This window comes from Coregonus lavaretus, assembly GCF_964263955.1.
Source record: "Coregonus lavaretus genome assembly, chromosome: 10".
NCBI lineage: Eukaryota > Metazoa > Chordata > Actinopteri > Salmoniformes > Salmonidae > Coregonus > Coregonus lavaretus.
The window spans coordinates 35220690-35235102 of NC_139997.1; the positions used below are offsets into that span (position 1 = coordinate 35220690).

General features: G+C 43.3%; 3 protein-coding genes across 3 annotated transcripts; all 3 read left to right on the plus strand.

The window, feature by feature from the left end:
* The first annotated feature begins 667 nt into the window (after positions 1-667).
* Positions 668-4014, plus strand: LOC311135536 (schwannomin-interacting protein 1-like). The gene is made up of 7 exons (XM_084169545.1): positions 668-869; positions 1463-1683; positions 2558-2691; positions 2808-2895; positions 3034-3144; positions 3285-3402; positions 3593-4014. The coding sequence occupies exons 2-7, from the start codon at positions 1471-1473 to the stop codon at positions 3685-3687; spliced, it is 759 nt and encodes a 252-aa protein (XP_084025671.1). The 5' UTR covers positions 668-869; positions 1463-1470; the 3' UTR covers positions 3688-4014.
* A 3581-nt stretch (positions 4015-7595) lies between these two features.
* On the plus strand, positions 7596-9014 carry LOC311135586 (P2Y purinoceptor 3; the record flags this gene model as incomplete). The annotated part of the gene is made up of 1 exon (XM_084169596.1): positions 7596-9014. The coding sequence occupies one exon, from the start codon at positions 7596-7598 to the stop codon at positions 9012-9014; it is 1419 nt and encodes a 472-aa protein (XP_084025722.1).
* Positions 9015-9779: 765 nt separating this feature from the next.
* LOC311136182 (P2R1A-PPP2R2A-interacting phosphatase regulator 1-like) lies at positions 9780-14286 on the plus strand. The gene is made up of 9 exons (XM_084170282.1): positions 9780-10565; positions 10710-10794; positions 10984-11040; positions 11273-11319; positions 11425-11479; positions 11611-11678; positions 11778-11833; positions 11925-12009; positions 12297-14286. The coding sequence occupies exons 1-9, from the start codon at positions 10465-10467 to the stop codon at positions 12418-12420; spliced, it is 678 nt and encodes a 225-aa protein (XP_084026408.1). The 5' UTR covers positions 9780-10464; the 3' UTR covers positions 12421-14286.
* The last annotated feature ends 127 nt before the right edge of the window (positions 14287-14413 follow it).

Here is a 14413-nt window from a genome sequence, read left to right on the forward strand (position 1 = left end):
TTGTCACATATCTCAATATTAAACACTTTTTTCAATATTGTATGTCAATAGAATCAATACAACCTATGTCAATCGAATTAATAGAACTACAAAATGTATTTCCAATGCATAAGTGCCGAGCTCCACGGAAATAAAAAAATGCCAAGGAAATAATAGAACCAATGTGTACACTTTTTTTTAAATTAAATTACTATTTTAATGTTTTTTGAATTTCCCTCATAAGAATTATATTATTTGAAAAACAATTGATGTTTACGTTTTTTCCGCAAATGCTGTTGGCTGTCACTGAAAGCAATCCTCGGTGACTTTCTCTTTCCCACCGGGTTTTCCCATCTGGTTTGAATCGTCATCTCCAAAAATTGTGAAATTGGACACCTAAGAGTACATTCTTAATCTTAGAGATCTCCTTTACATTGTATCCCGTTCGAAATTTAGGACCAGAGTCAGACCACACCCGCTCGTTTAGATCTTAAATGGATATCGCATGTAATTTCAACCCTTACAGGAATTCGAAACAACGCTATTTAAAGGGGATATGCACGGACAGAGGGCTCAAGTGGTGGTGCATTGGATGTAGGAAGCGGTCGTATATTTCCCTCGCTGCAGAAGGTAGAGGTTAAAAAGCTGTGGGAACGGCTTAGAGGAAAGAGGGGGGCGGGAGGAAAGGGAAGGGGTACGGGAGAAAGGCAGGCAGGGTGTTTCCTTAACTTCAAGGAAGAGTTTAATCAGAAGTTAATAGCTTATTGTGGGCAATTAAAACGATACACCACTGAGAACTGGGAAACAGTAAAGTATCAAATTATAAAACACAGAAACAAGATGAGACCGCGATGTTGGGAATAGGAAAAAGGCACCACGGTCTGGAATAGGTAAGTCAAAGTATCCGCTTGCCACCCGCCTCCCTCAATCTTCAACTTGTAAACAACACATTTTCAACGACGTGTGTGGTGTGCGTTAAATATCAATGGAGAAGAGATACTTTGTATTCGTGTCGTGCGCGCGTTCTAGCACATTCATGGCAAGAAATCTGAGCGCAATCGTTCTACAGTCGGACATAGCGAGTCTGAAAAGTATTTAAACTTCAAGCTTTTTATAACAGAGTGGGAATTTTGGGTGTAGTCTAGTGCATGCAATCATAGTTCAGCTGATGGGAAAGGTAAACAATTCACTATTAGGAAATAGACTAGTCTCTCCTACAGTTCAGGCCAAGTGTTTCCCAACTTCTCTAAGGAATACTTGTTTTTCTCCTGAGTATCCTGGAATCCTATTGTTGATAATCAACCCTACTCTACCCTGTTGTAAGATTGTGCACAGTGTATAATTATGTTGGCAGCTGCTAATTGATAAACTAACTTATTTATTTATCAGAGACCACCCACCGTGAGTCACTTTATACCAGATTAAAATGAATCAAATCCTCTACCTTGGCGTCCCTTTCTCTGCCATCTGCCCACAACAACAGGGTGAAGGATGGAGGGAGAGACAGAGAAAGACACAGCGGAGGAAAAGGAGCGTGATGAGACACAGCTGTCTGCTGGGGAAGAGGAAGGGGCGGGGCGACTTCATCAGAACGGAGGGTCCTCCGAGGACGACCAGGACCTACCCATCATGCACTGGGAGGACCTGAGCCTGAGGATCGCTGAGCTGGAGAAACAGGAGGAGGAGAGGAGAGAAAGGGCAAAGGTCCGAGGGCATGAAGGGAGGGTGAAGATGTTGTGACAGTTCTGAGATCAGCTTATCCTCCCCAAACCCTGACCGTAATAATTATCAGGAACAACACAACACTGACCGTAGATCAAATAAAATAGTATTTGTCACATGCGGCCAAATACAACAGGTGTAGACTTTACTGTGAAATGGTTACTTATGAGCCATTTCCCAACAATGCAGAGATAAAAAGTAAGACAAAAAAAATACAATTGTCAAATAAGGGGGGGGGGAAGGAAATAGTAACAATAACGAGGCTATACTGTACAAGGAGTACCGGTACTGAGTCAATGTGCAGGGGTATGAGGTAATTTAGGTAATATTACATGTAGGTAGGGGGAAAAGTGACTAGAAAATCAAGATAGATAATAAACAGAGTAGCAGCAGTGTGTGTGCATGTTGGAATGTCAGTGTAGTATGTGTGAGTGTGCATAGAGCCAGTGCAAGAATGTCATTGAAAAATTTAAAAGGGGGGTCAATGCAAATAGTCTGAGTAGCCATCAGCATTTAGGGGCAACTTAATCCTACTCTCTTTGCTTTATACATAATCAATAATATCCACCGCCATTAGGCTGAAATCTAGAGCCTTATTGACAGTCATGTAGCCCATTGCTATTGTGCAAGCTGAGTTCACAATAATGTCTGTTAAGAAGGTGATCGCAATAACACCCTGGTCCCTGTGACACCATGACATTAAAGCTGAACTTGTCTGTTTGAAAAAGACTGCAGTGATGGGTTTAATGACACCCATTGCTTACACTCTCAACTCCCCCGCTACCACACGTCTCCACCCCTTCCCTCCCATGTCATCCCTCCATCCCTGATCCCTCCCTCTGTTCCTCTCTTTCAGAGTACAAGTGGGTCGGAACAGGGGAGTGTGTCAGGGGGCTGGGCGGAGGAGAGGCAGGGTGGGCTGTGGAGGAGAGATGAATGGGAGGATGAGGAGGACTACGGAAGATGTCGAGTTGCGGTTGTATCGTCTAGGTAACAAAAGTCAAAAACAGTCAATTTCATTCTCAACTTAATTCTGTATACCATTTAATTTAAGTTCTCTCTTTTAAGTGTTCATGTTATTTTTGCCTTTTATTTTCTTATTACAGATTCCACAACCACAAAAATCTACAGTTATGCTACATCAACAACAGTGAGAGTGAGGATGATGAGGCAGAGGAAGGGGCTGTCAAAGAGGTGAGCGAGTCCCTCCTGTTTTATAGTATAGCACAAAACTGGGACAAAAACCTACACACATTGCGGCACTCTAGGGCCAGGTGTGAAGATATGCATATGTACCCATGCCATGCTTTTGTTGTGTTTCCTGTTTGCCAGGGTTCTATAGGGCCAGGTAGCCATGGTTACCGCCCCTCTGGCCTGAAGCTGGAAGTGAGGGCCGCACTGAGCGCGCTCAAAAACAAGCTGCTAGCCGAACAGAAAGTGGAGGTGAGAAGGATGGAGAAGTGTGGACTGTGGAGAGAAAGAAATATGGTTGGAAGAAATAGAGGGAAACAGCGGGCATGTGGTGGGAGAGAGGTAAGGATTGGTATGTGTGAATAATTCCTGTGTGTGTGTGTCTGTCTCAGCACCTTGCCTGCAGTAGTGTGATCACTAAGAGGACTCATCTGGAACACTGTGACCTGCAGACCTGCTCAATACAGCAGCTCAACTCCCTCAGGACCTCACTCAACCACGACATACACGGTCAGTAGGCGGTCATTGCATGGGAATTGTGGTCATTACATGGGGGAAAAAAGGTGGTTATTCCTTGGTAATAATGTGTTAGTAAATGAACTGGCAGGTGAGTGCTTGTTGTACGGTTTTTGTGTTTTGGGATCTATATGTATTTGTGCCTTGTTTTTGTGCAAAGTAATATTCTATTCTATTCTTGCAGACCTGAGCTCAGAGTTGGTGGGTCACCTGTTGATAAGGGACCAGCTGAGGACCAAACAGGACGCCATGCTCCTGGACGTACAGGATCTGACATAACCCTGACCCACAGGTGCACAGGACAGTGGATAAAGTGATGCTGTCCAGGATATGCCACTATGAGACTGTCAGAAGTGTTGCCATAATATCCTACTCAACATATGATTCTTCGATAAGGAGAAATGTTGAGGATGAACACCGGCGTCATAATGCAATCCATATTACACAGACAGGGAATGGATAACTTTCTCTTCATCATCCCCACCTAATCTTGACCAGCATAATCTTCTTCATCATCGTCATTTTCATCATTAGTGGAGAGAGGACTGTATTAGGACCTGTTTTGATGTACGCATGCACTTAATTAACAACAAATATTTCATATCAGAAAGAGGAGTTGAAGCCATTTGTGATGTTGTTTGAAACATCTCTAATAATATCTGACTCCTAGTCTGTTGCCGGTGGTAAGACAAATCTTATCTTGGGAGAACCTTCACAGCCATAGTTTAACCCAACATTCAATGAGTTATATCATTTACATATCTGAGGGATACCAGCTTTTCCACAAGTTTTATTGTGTAAACATTGCAATATCCTTGACTTACTAATGTAAGGGAATTGTCCACTTACAGCCTGTGTAAAACAAGCTAAGGGGTTACATATTCAGGCTAAAGGGAACTGTCCTGTAACAATTTGGTAGAGAAGCTTCTTTGTTGCTAATTTAGGATAATTATCCTCTTGTATAGTTGCTGATGTAAGGGAATTGTCCACTTATATTGCCTATAAGCCTGTGGGTATTGACATGCATGTTGACTCTTGTGATATACCTAGGTGGTTTGTGGCCATAACTATAACTACCACCAGCATAGGAAACCACAAAGCTGCTATTGGGTGATTCAATGCCAACAAAGGCCGAAAAGATTTTGGTATCTCAGATTGTTCTGGCAATTCTCACATAGAAACTTCATTGGGAGGAAGGATGTTTGATAGGCTTTTTACATTTGTAACACAAAACATTTTTTTGTGAAAGTGGCCATTTTAGGCCCTTTCTAGACCTATACATGCCCCCTGTAAGACCTAATGATCCATGAACCGTACATGATAAAGACAACACCTTGGTGTCATTATTCTCCTAATAGTGTGCTATAAAATATGGAGTATTGCTACATTCTGAAATACAATTTTACACATGATTTTATTCAACATTAAAACTATTAATATCTTAAAAGTACCCTTTTAGATTTTGTTCATACTCTACAAGTACATCAACGTTCCAGATTTTGGGTTCTCTACTACATTTAAAGTTAATACATTTTATGAGCGCCATCAACACAGTGAATGGGAAAATGGATTCAAAGGGAACTGTGATTGGTTAATGACCTATGTCAATTTCTATGTATAAAATTGATCATTTCTTCAAAAGTAGCAGAGCGCCCACTCTGGAAATGTGATGTGTTTGAAGATGTCTAAAAATAAGCCAAATCAAAAAGGGTACTTTTGAGATATTAATAATTATATTCTTTATGTTGAATAAATTAATGTGAACATTTTTATTTCAGAATATAGCCATACTCCATATTTTAAAGCACACTATAAGGAGTATAATGACACCAAGATGTCTGTACCATGTACGGTTCACGGATTATATGGTCTAAAAAAGGTTTGTGATACAAATGTATAACGTTTTTATGTGAGAATAGCATGGGAATTGTGGTCATTTGAGATATGAATAATTATATTCTTTATGTTGAATAAATTAATGTGAACATTTTTATTTCAGAATATAGCCATACTCCATATTTTAAAGCATACTATAAGGAGTATAATGACACCAAGATGTCTGTACCATGTACGGTTCACGGATTATATGGTCTAAAAAAGGTTTGTGATACAAATGTATAAAGTTTTTATGTGAGAATTGCTAGAACAATCTGAGATACCTTAAAAAAAAAAAAGGGGCCGTGCCGGAGTGGAATCGCCCTATTCCATCCACTATGTCTAGGTACAAGATACTTTCCTGACCATGTGACCTCACCAGGAACAACACCAGGCTCTAGTTACTGACCTAGTCTTTCCTGTTCAGGTCATATGGTCTAGAAAAACTCCTGGCCATATTACCTTTTGTGCCTTGACCAGCAATTATTATATGTTGTACTTTCACATAATTGTGTGTATTTGTAGTTTTATGGAAGAATGAACTGTGATAGCAGATTCATAGCCATAGGAAAGGGATGAGTGCTCTGAAGTAACATTGAACTTTTTTGTCTCTGAAGTATTTTTCAGTATTCACTTTTTTAAAAATAATTTTGCATTCAATAAACCTTAGTTATTTCATGTTGTGTGTGTCTGTGATGCTGCTAGCACACTATACAATATTTCCATGTATTTGTTCGAATCTATAGTGTGTGCATGCGTACGAGCAAGCAAATGTGTGTGTGTACCATTGGGTACCTTCAGTTGACTAGCTCAGTACTAATGATTTAGACGACAAAAATAGAGGGAGAGGGAGGGTATTGACGAGGATAAAGTAAAACAGAGGGAGGAGGGATGGTTGAGCAACAGAGTCAGGGATGACTAACCCGCACCAGAGGAGAGAGAGAGAGAGCAGGAGGAGGAGATGAATCAAATAATAGAGATATGAGTGTGTTAAAGGTGAGTGGAAGTTAATGTTACATATTAGCAGTGTTTTACTGAAGAGCTCATTGGCTACGGGACAAAAGTAGAAGAGAAGAAACAGGCTGGTATATTTTAAAGTGACAAACAAAGGACAATACATCTTCTATATCACCAGAAAACCAGGTAAGATATTATATTTATACTTTAAACCTAACACATAATACTGTATATACTCTGCTGTAGACATTGCTTTGTACACACATTAAATATACATAATGTGAATTATTTAAACAATGTGAAAATATCAACACCATCACCACAAACATACAGAGGATGATGAATAAAGAGTTTCCTTACTGTTGTAATAAAACATTTTAAATTATATAAATACCCCATTTCCACACATTCTTGATTTTACAAAATGGTTAATATGTTCAATACACATAATTTGAAGGGTTGATAATTAAATGTTGCAAAAACATTGCAGTAGTAGCGCCTGCAGCGGCTTGTATTGGGTTTCTGTTCTGCATATCTGTCTGAATGAATGGATATGAATTATTTACAGCGCCAGCGAAGGTCATAGGAGGAGGACCCTGTGTCCATCGGGACCAAGACACATTTAGCTGCACCTTCCCATGAAATACACACCCCCCTGCACCAAGAGGTAATGTGCTCCTTTAAATGTTCCAATCCTCTTGTTATTAGAAAGAGATACATGTGAAGGCTTCTGGAATAACTAAACCAAGTTTCAACCAATTATCTTCCACTGGAACCAAGGCCATGAGAGAGTTCTGTGTGATAAACACTCCCAACATGGAAGATAAACATGAGGGAGGTAAACACTGAGCACATAAACAGCATTTTCCAACTAATTTAGCATTAATTTACGTGCAAACTCTAAAGACAACATACATACAAACACACACTGTGCACAACAACACACAAGAAGAACCCACTGTCATTAGTCCCATTTCCATTCTTAACACTTAGCATAAACTTTCAAAATATGTCACATTCTTGGACAGTGGATCAATATACTCCAAAACATGGGCTTGAGTGTACTCATGGTCAAAGTGGATCAGATATACAGCATGTATGAATGGAGAGTTTCCGGAAGAGTGTGTTACTGATTGAAGAGCTAATAGACCGAGAATTGTCCATAATCAGCTAAATACATTCCTAGTGAGTATTTCCAAACCAAAGCACTTGTTTTCTCCCTCTTGCACAGAACATTCCTTCCCTCAAACTATCTGCAAACCTGGAGAGTACAGTTTAGAAGACAACCGCACCTGAGAGAGAGCAAATGACAGGAACACTAGACAAGCAGAAGAATTTGCCCCAAGGAAGGCTTGATGAAAAAGGAACATGAGACGCTGCAGAAGAGAGGAAAACAACCACAGTCAACCATGAGTATAAGCCAAGCTTCCAACACCACAGAGAGCACATCTGTGATAGAAACCCTCTCCTCCTTCACCCCACCACCCCCCCTCTCTCCCTCCCCCTGCAGTATTGACGAGTCCTACAAGTACATCTTCCTCCCTCTCTGCTACTCCCTCACCTTCTTCTTCAGCCTGACGCTGAACTCCATTGTCCTGGTGCGCTCCTGCCGTCGCTATGGTGGCTGTCGCCACGGCAATGCCCCCCGCCGCTGGACCACGTCTCTGATCTACATGGTGAACCTGGCAACCACGGACCTGATGTACGGCCTGTCCCTGCCCTTCCTGGTGGCCAGCTACATGCTTCGAGACCGCTGGGTTTTTGGGGACTTAATGTGTCGCCTGGTGCGTTTCCTGTTCTACTTCAATCTCTACTGCTCCATCTTCTTCCTCACCTGTATCTCCGTCCACCGCTACCTGGGCATCTGCCACCCCATGAGGACCATCACCCTGGAGAGCAAGGGGGCCGTGAGGGGGACCTGCGCCATGGTGTGGGTGGTGGTGTTCATGCTTACTTGTCCCATCTTTAGGTTTGCCCAAACGGGGTATGTGGTGAGAGGAGGAGGTGATGGAGGGAGGGAAGGAGAGCGGGGGAATGGGTCTGAGGAGGAGGGGGTTGGAGAGGTAGTCGGTGGTGGTCCGAAGGGGTTTGTGAACTGTTGGGACGATGCTATTGATAAAGAGTTTGCAGACTATGTCCCGTACGGCCTCGTCCTGCACCTATTGGGATTCTTCGTTCCATTCACCATCATTGCATGGTGCTACTCCCAGGTAGTCAGGACCATCTTTAGGACCCTGCATTCTCCATCCAGCTCCCAGGTGGGGGGAGATGAGGAGGGAGGTGGTGGGGGGTCAGAGGGGCGCAGGGAGAGGACGTCCATCTCCATCTCCAGCTCACAGCACTCCCATTTCATCCGCAGGCGCCGCAAGTCCATCAAAACCATCATCACCATCACTCTCCTGTTCGCACTCTGCTTCCTCCCCTTCCACGTTACCCGGACACTATTCCTGCTCCTCAGGAGGGGTCAGATGGGAGGATGCAATGCCATGAAGACAATCTCTATCTGCTACAAGGTCACTAGGCCACTGGCCTCCTGTAATGCCTGGTTGAACGCTCTCCTGTACTTCCTCACTGGAGACAAGAGTGTCCCCTGCTGTGACATGGCCAGTCGGCATGACCACCACCGCAACCCCTCTCTCTGGCCACTGAGGATCCTGAGGAAAGACCGAGTGGGAGAGAAGGAGGAGGTGAAGGGAGTAAAGAAGACGGAAAAGGAGAAGGAGAGGGAGATTTGTCGGGACAATAAGTCAAAGTCTTCTGGGATTGTCTTTTAGGAGATTTTACGTTCAGAAAAAATACAGCATCGTTTAAGTGTACATTTGTGTGTGTGTATTTTTTGTATGGACATTTCTATTTGGGACACTTGGTAGTTTTGCACTTTATTTCATTTGGACTTGTTAAATTTGTTACTTTCTAGGTCGGCATGTTGACATTAAATGCAGGTCAAGTTATCATTGTGGTCTATTTCTTGTTTGTGTTTAACTTTATTTGTGTGATCACCGGCCAACAAAGACTGGTTGTTAGGGGGAGTGTCCTGTGATAATTAGCCAATCCAGAAGGTTAATGATCCTCTCTTTCATCTGGTCCTCTAACACTGCACATTGCTTAGTCTGACACCCTCGCACATCTTTAAACTCTGTATTAATTTACAAAACATGTCTGTCGCTCTTAATCACTCACACATTATTGGGAAGGCGCACACACACAACCTCCATTCATACATTTCCCAGTCATGACCCTCCCTTCACCCCCCTCTCCAGGCCAGAGGACAGCTGGTGTATAAAATGTGATGTTGCAACAACGCAGGCTGGGACAGTAAGTAGCTCTGCCCCTGCTTATCAGCAGCCAGTGACCCACGAAGCCTGGACCACAAATATTATTGCTGACTGCTGTCCCCTCCCCTGCCTCTGTTAATGGAAAAGCGTGAGTGTGAAAAAGATGTAGGCATAGGACCAGTAGCAGCAGCCAGCACCAATAGCACAGTCAGAACACTCTAAATTGCAGTGAATCTCCTTCATGCAATATTCTATCTAGCCAGGGAGAGGCGCTGTTATCACAGATGACGAACTAACTCTATTTGGTGGAGGACTATGTTGTGAAATCTTTCAATTAGTTATATTTTGATAAATAGTTACATTTTGGGGAGATTTTGTCGATTTCGTTGAGGACGCAATGAACAACTTAACCGGAGGATGCACATTTTCAACGATCCATATGTTTTGTTGAGGACAGTGCTGTTTTATTCTCTGACTGATTAGCTACTGTAGTTAGCCAAGTTGGAGTGTTAACGGTTAGCTACTGTAGCTAGCTAGCTAATCCTAAGAAGTCACGTCTCCAGCTGGCCGCCTAACCTCATTTCCCTTAAAAGTTATTGTAAGGGATATATCTCTCTAGTTGACAGTGTTGGTGAAGTATGTGTTGCTTGTTTAGCCTTTGTGCGTCAACAGGAATTGCGTTTCTGAGTACTTTATAAGGTTAGCTAGTTACGAATAGTCGCTTGCTGTAACTTGAGCCAAGTCTGATTTAATCTAACAAAAATGAGATAGAGGGAAGACACCGAGTACATTTCCCGCTGATTTAACTGCTCTGAATTGGACCGAAAGGTTTGTGTGTGAGGCCTGCAGGTCGGGCTTTCACCGAGCTAGAGTAGGGCCGTACGCCGCCTCTGAGCGCTCCTAGGCCAGCAGCTCGCGCTGCTAGTCTGGAGGCCGGTGATTTCAAGAAATGGAAGGAATGGAAGTGGACCAGTGCGCATGCGCAGCTCCCGGGAGCGGAGGCGGGGCTCTTCGTAGATCGAACAGCGCCCCCATGATCACGAGTGTCAGGTTAGTGGAATTGATATTCTACTTGATTGAAATAGAATTGTCTGTCTGTCATTTATGAAATGAGATTTTTGCAGTCATGTTTGTAATATGTCTGCCTTGGAATGATTCTGATTATTTTATTGTTTGTTTCTCTCCATGTAACAGTGATGGTATGACAGTGTTCAGTCCAACTATTTCAGGCCGGTATCGACGGAGCAGTGTCTCTGTCAACCCCAGCTGTCCTTCTCGGGTAAGTGAGTGTCTGTGTGTGTCTTCAGTCAGTCTGAGTTGTTGCTGAAATGCCTTTAGCGTTGTCTGATTTCTAAATCTCCATGTTTTTCTTTCAGTCTCTGACTGACTGTCTGTGATCATTCATTATTCTGTCAGTTACGCCGTCAACAGGAGACCGACAATAATACCTCCAGTCTTGATTCCACAGGCCGTCCCGCTGTTCCCTTTCTCATTGGGTGGTGAGAGACCAGACCACAAAAGGCAGGTGAGGACAAGGTTAGGGATATTGTGGGCCTCTCTCCTCTATGTGTGCAAATGCCTGCCTCTGAGTAATGATGCTGGTTTGAGTGTTTGTTTATACATTAGCCAGTGTGTTAGTACAGTTCTGTTTGAGGTTATCTTATGTAAATGATCACATTGGTGTTTCAGTGTGTGTGGCGCGCTGTAGTATGTGTGTATGACCACTGACTGAAAGTGTGTGTATTTTTTTTTTCAAGGAAGAGAATATGGAGATGACACTCAGGGGGAGTCTTCAGAGACTGAGGTAAGGTAGTGGCACACACACACACACACACACACACACACACACACACACACACACACACACACACACACACACACTAACTGTGTTTTCTCTCTTTTGTTGTAGTGCTTCCAACCTGGTCGCTCCTCCTGTCAGTCACTGGCATGACCATTCATCAGGGGTGAGTACTCCCTCTGTGTTCTGCACGTGACTGTAGTGCTTTGTCATACCAAAGCATGGAGAGGATTGATGAATAAATGGATGGATAAAGAGGCATCTCATATTTGCTTATATTCGTCCTTTCTTTCACAGGGATTACATTTACAGGACAGTGGTGTCACACCCAATTCGTCCCCTAGTCCAACTCGAAGGTTTAGGGGGTGAGTTGAGTTCCACGTTGCATGGCAACTTGAGTGCAGATTCATAGCTATCCTATGATTGTGGACTTACAATTTAACAAAGTGTCCCTTCACCGCCAGGCCTACAGTCAGCTCTACTGTGAGATGGCCTGCCCTGACTCCACTGAAAAGGAAAGGTAAGAACGGTGCTTCAAGAATGGTGCTTACTTTACTCAGCCTTGGTGTGTGTGTCTGTGTCCTCTTTCATCCTGTCGTTCTGTCATGTAGGAGGAGTGGAGTCTGATGGCCCGCCGAAGAAGCTGTTTGTTGCTGGGGTAACAGATCCTGTTCACCGAACTAGTTACACAGTCAGGTGAGAACTAGACATACTCAGATACACAAACTCTTGCACACTTGCGAATATGGTGCTAGCTGCATCTCTTTTAACCTCTCCTTCTGTTTCCCCCCCACTCTCTCTCTCTCTCTCCCCCCCTCTCTCTCTCCCCCCCCCCTCTCTCTCCCCCCCCCCTCTCTCTCTCCCCCCCCTCTCTCTCTCCCCCCCCCCCCCCCCCCCTCTCTCTCTCCTCCCCCCTCTCGCTCTCTCTCCCCCACCCCCCCGCTCTCTCCCCCACCCCCCCTCTCTCTCGCTCTCTCCCCCAGTGTGTCTCAGGCCTCTGCAGACTCTCCTACAGGTGGTGTGTCTGTGTGTGGTGCTAGTCCCCAGGGTAGTCCCCTGTCCCTGTCTCCTCCCCCCTCATTCACCTCTCACCACCCCAATATCTAGAAACCACAACACCAGCAGCCTATCACAGACCAGGACTACAGTCAGCCTATCAAGAGTCCTAGATTCTACTCAATCAGCCTATCAAAGCGCTCCTCTCCCTCAAATCATCAGAGCCTTGGGGATACTCATCATATTCCTTGGCTCCTGAAGTAATCATATCTTGAGTTGTAATCAAGATAATATATAGATGTTACACAAAGACTGGCACCTGTGCTTTGTTAATCAGAAGGTTGCATGAAATGCCCTGCCAAAGGAAGTTGGGGGGTGAAGAAACTGATGACAATGGGAGTGCATTTAGAAAAATGTTTGAGTAACTTCTGGACTCACTCTTCGCTGTAGTTGACATGTGGGTTGTTGTGATATCCAATGTCATTGTCAACTATGGTTGTCATTTTTCTTGTTGGGCTTTTGTTTATATCATTTCTAAAGGTGTTACTGGTACTGTAAAACAGAATGAGTTCTTCCAATAGTCCAGAAAAGGCCTTGTCCGAAGTTGTGTTCAGAGGTAACAGTGAGGGCACATTGTAATCCCACTGAACATGACCCAATAGTCCAGTATTCTTTCATAGTCCAGAAGTAAGCGCTCAAAAATGAGACATGAAGACAGGGTGTCACATCGGACTGTCGAGCCAGCGGTGGCTCAGTTTGTCTATGTGAATAGTGTATTAATATGCGAATACTGATATAAGCAGGGCTGCCTTTAAGGCAGGACTGGGAGTGGGTTCTCTGGCTGAGGGGGTTTGTGCTGTATATATAGAATCCCCAGGCAAAGCTCTGCCCAGAGGACCCACCCAGTCCAGTCCTGGCCTAATCCTAATGAGAGATCTGCGTGGATACTGGTACTTCTAATTTTCACATCTGTTTTTGACATGACATCAATACACGATTTTTGCAAAAGTCTAAGTTAGTATGAATATCTCCAGTTAGGATTTGACCCTCAGTTCATACTTCCTCATTAGTTCCCTTACTGGTTCTCTCCCAACTGATGCCTTAATCAGTTTTTGTAGCTGTGAGTTGACGAAGGAAGTGTGTGTTCCTGGAAATCAATCACCTCTTTTGACAGGTGTGTGTGTACTTTAGTTTGATAGAAGGGACCTCGACTGGTGATCTCAGTCCTCTGGGCAGAGCGTGATATTACCCTTTCTCTACATGAGTACTACTTTATAAAGGGTAGCCTGTGGGGTGTGATCACATTTTCCCATTGATTACATGAATGTTCTTGTTTGACTTCTAATGTGGTATGGTTGTACATGCTCAGAACCCTGGTAGATATTGTGAAATATCATTAAGTGACATCAAGGGTATATCATGCTGTTTGGGGTTGATGTAATCTATTGGAAATGTGTGGTTTTTAACCCCATGCATGAGTCTTTGTGACCTCCAGACCTTTTGACTTGTGAAATATGTACAGAGCTGCTTAGGGAAGTGTCTTATACAAAAACAAATAATGTTATTGATAGTAACTATGTGTAATACTCTTCATTCAAATACCCTTTCCAGAGCTGAGTTTTACAGCAACGGACAGATTTCTCTCTCCAAATATCGTCTCCTTTTTGTGGACGGAACATTCTACTTCCAATTTAAGATTTTGCACAGTATTAGTTTCACATTATTAATCAATATTGCTGTTACATGAATGGGATCATATCCTGATTTTAAGACATGCTGTTGCATTGTATATTTGTTGCTTAATTTGCTCGCTTCTCATCGGGTCTCTGTCATGTCTCAGAGAAGTGCTTAGGTCAGCAAGGGTTGAGGGTCATCTTCTGATCTTAACCCCAGATTTAGATGAAGAAACTTAATTTGTTTTTCCTCAGTGACAATCAGTGAATTTGGAGGGAAATAAAAACTCCAGTTGTTGTTTGAGTTCTATTCATGTTAACTTGTTGTTCTCAATAATGTAGTTAGAATCTTTTGGGCCAAAGGAACCAATCTATGACGCCGGCATACATTGTTTAAATTGACAACCAGCGTCACAGTTTCATTTCTCTCA

Coding starts and splice junctions, on each gene's coding strand:
- LOC311135536 (XM_084169545.1), top strand. CDS start 1,471: ATGGAGGGAGAGACAGAGAAAGACACAGCGGAGGAAAAGGAGCGTGAT. Junction 1,684..2,557: donor AGAGGAGAGAAAGGGCAAAG/GTCCGAGGGCAT, acceptor CCTCTCTTTCAG/AGTACAAGTGGGTCGGAACA. Junction 3,403..3,592: donor ACTCAACCACGACATACACG/GTCAGTAGGCGG, acceptor CTATTCTTGCAG/ACCTGAGCTCAGAGTTGGTG.
- LOC311136182 (XM_084170282.1), top strand. CDS start 10,465: ATGGAAGGAATGGAAGTGGACCAGTGCGCATGCGCAGCTCCCGGGAGC. Junction 10,795..10,983: donor ACCCCAGCTGTCCTTCTCGG/GTAAGTGAGTGT, acceptor TTGATTCCACAG/GCCGTCCCGCTGTTCCCTTT. Junction 11,320..11,424: donor GGGAGTCTTCAGAGACTGAG/GTAAGGTAGTGG, acceptor CTTTTGTTGTAG/TGCTTCCAACCTGGTCGCTC.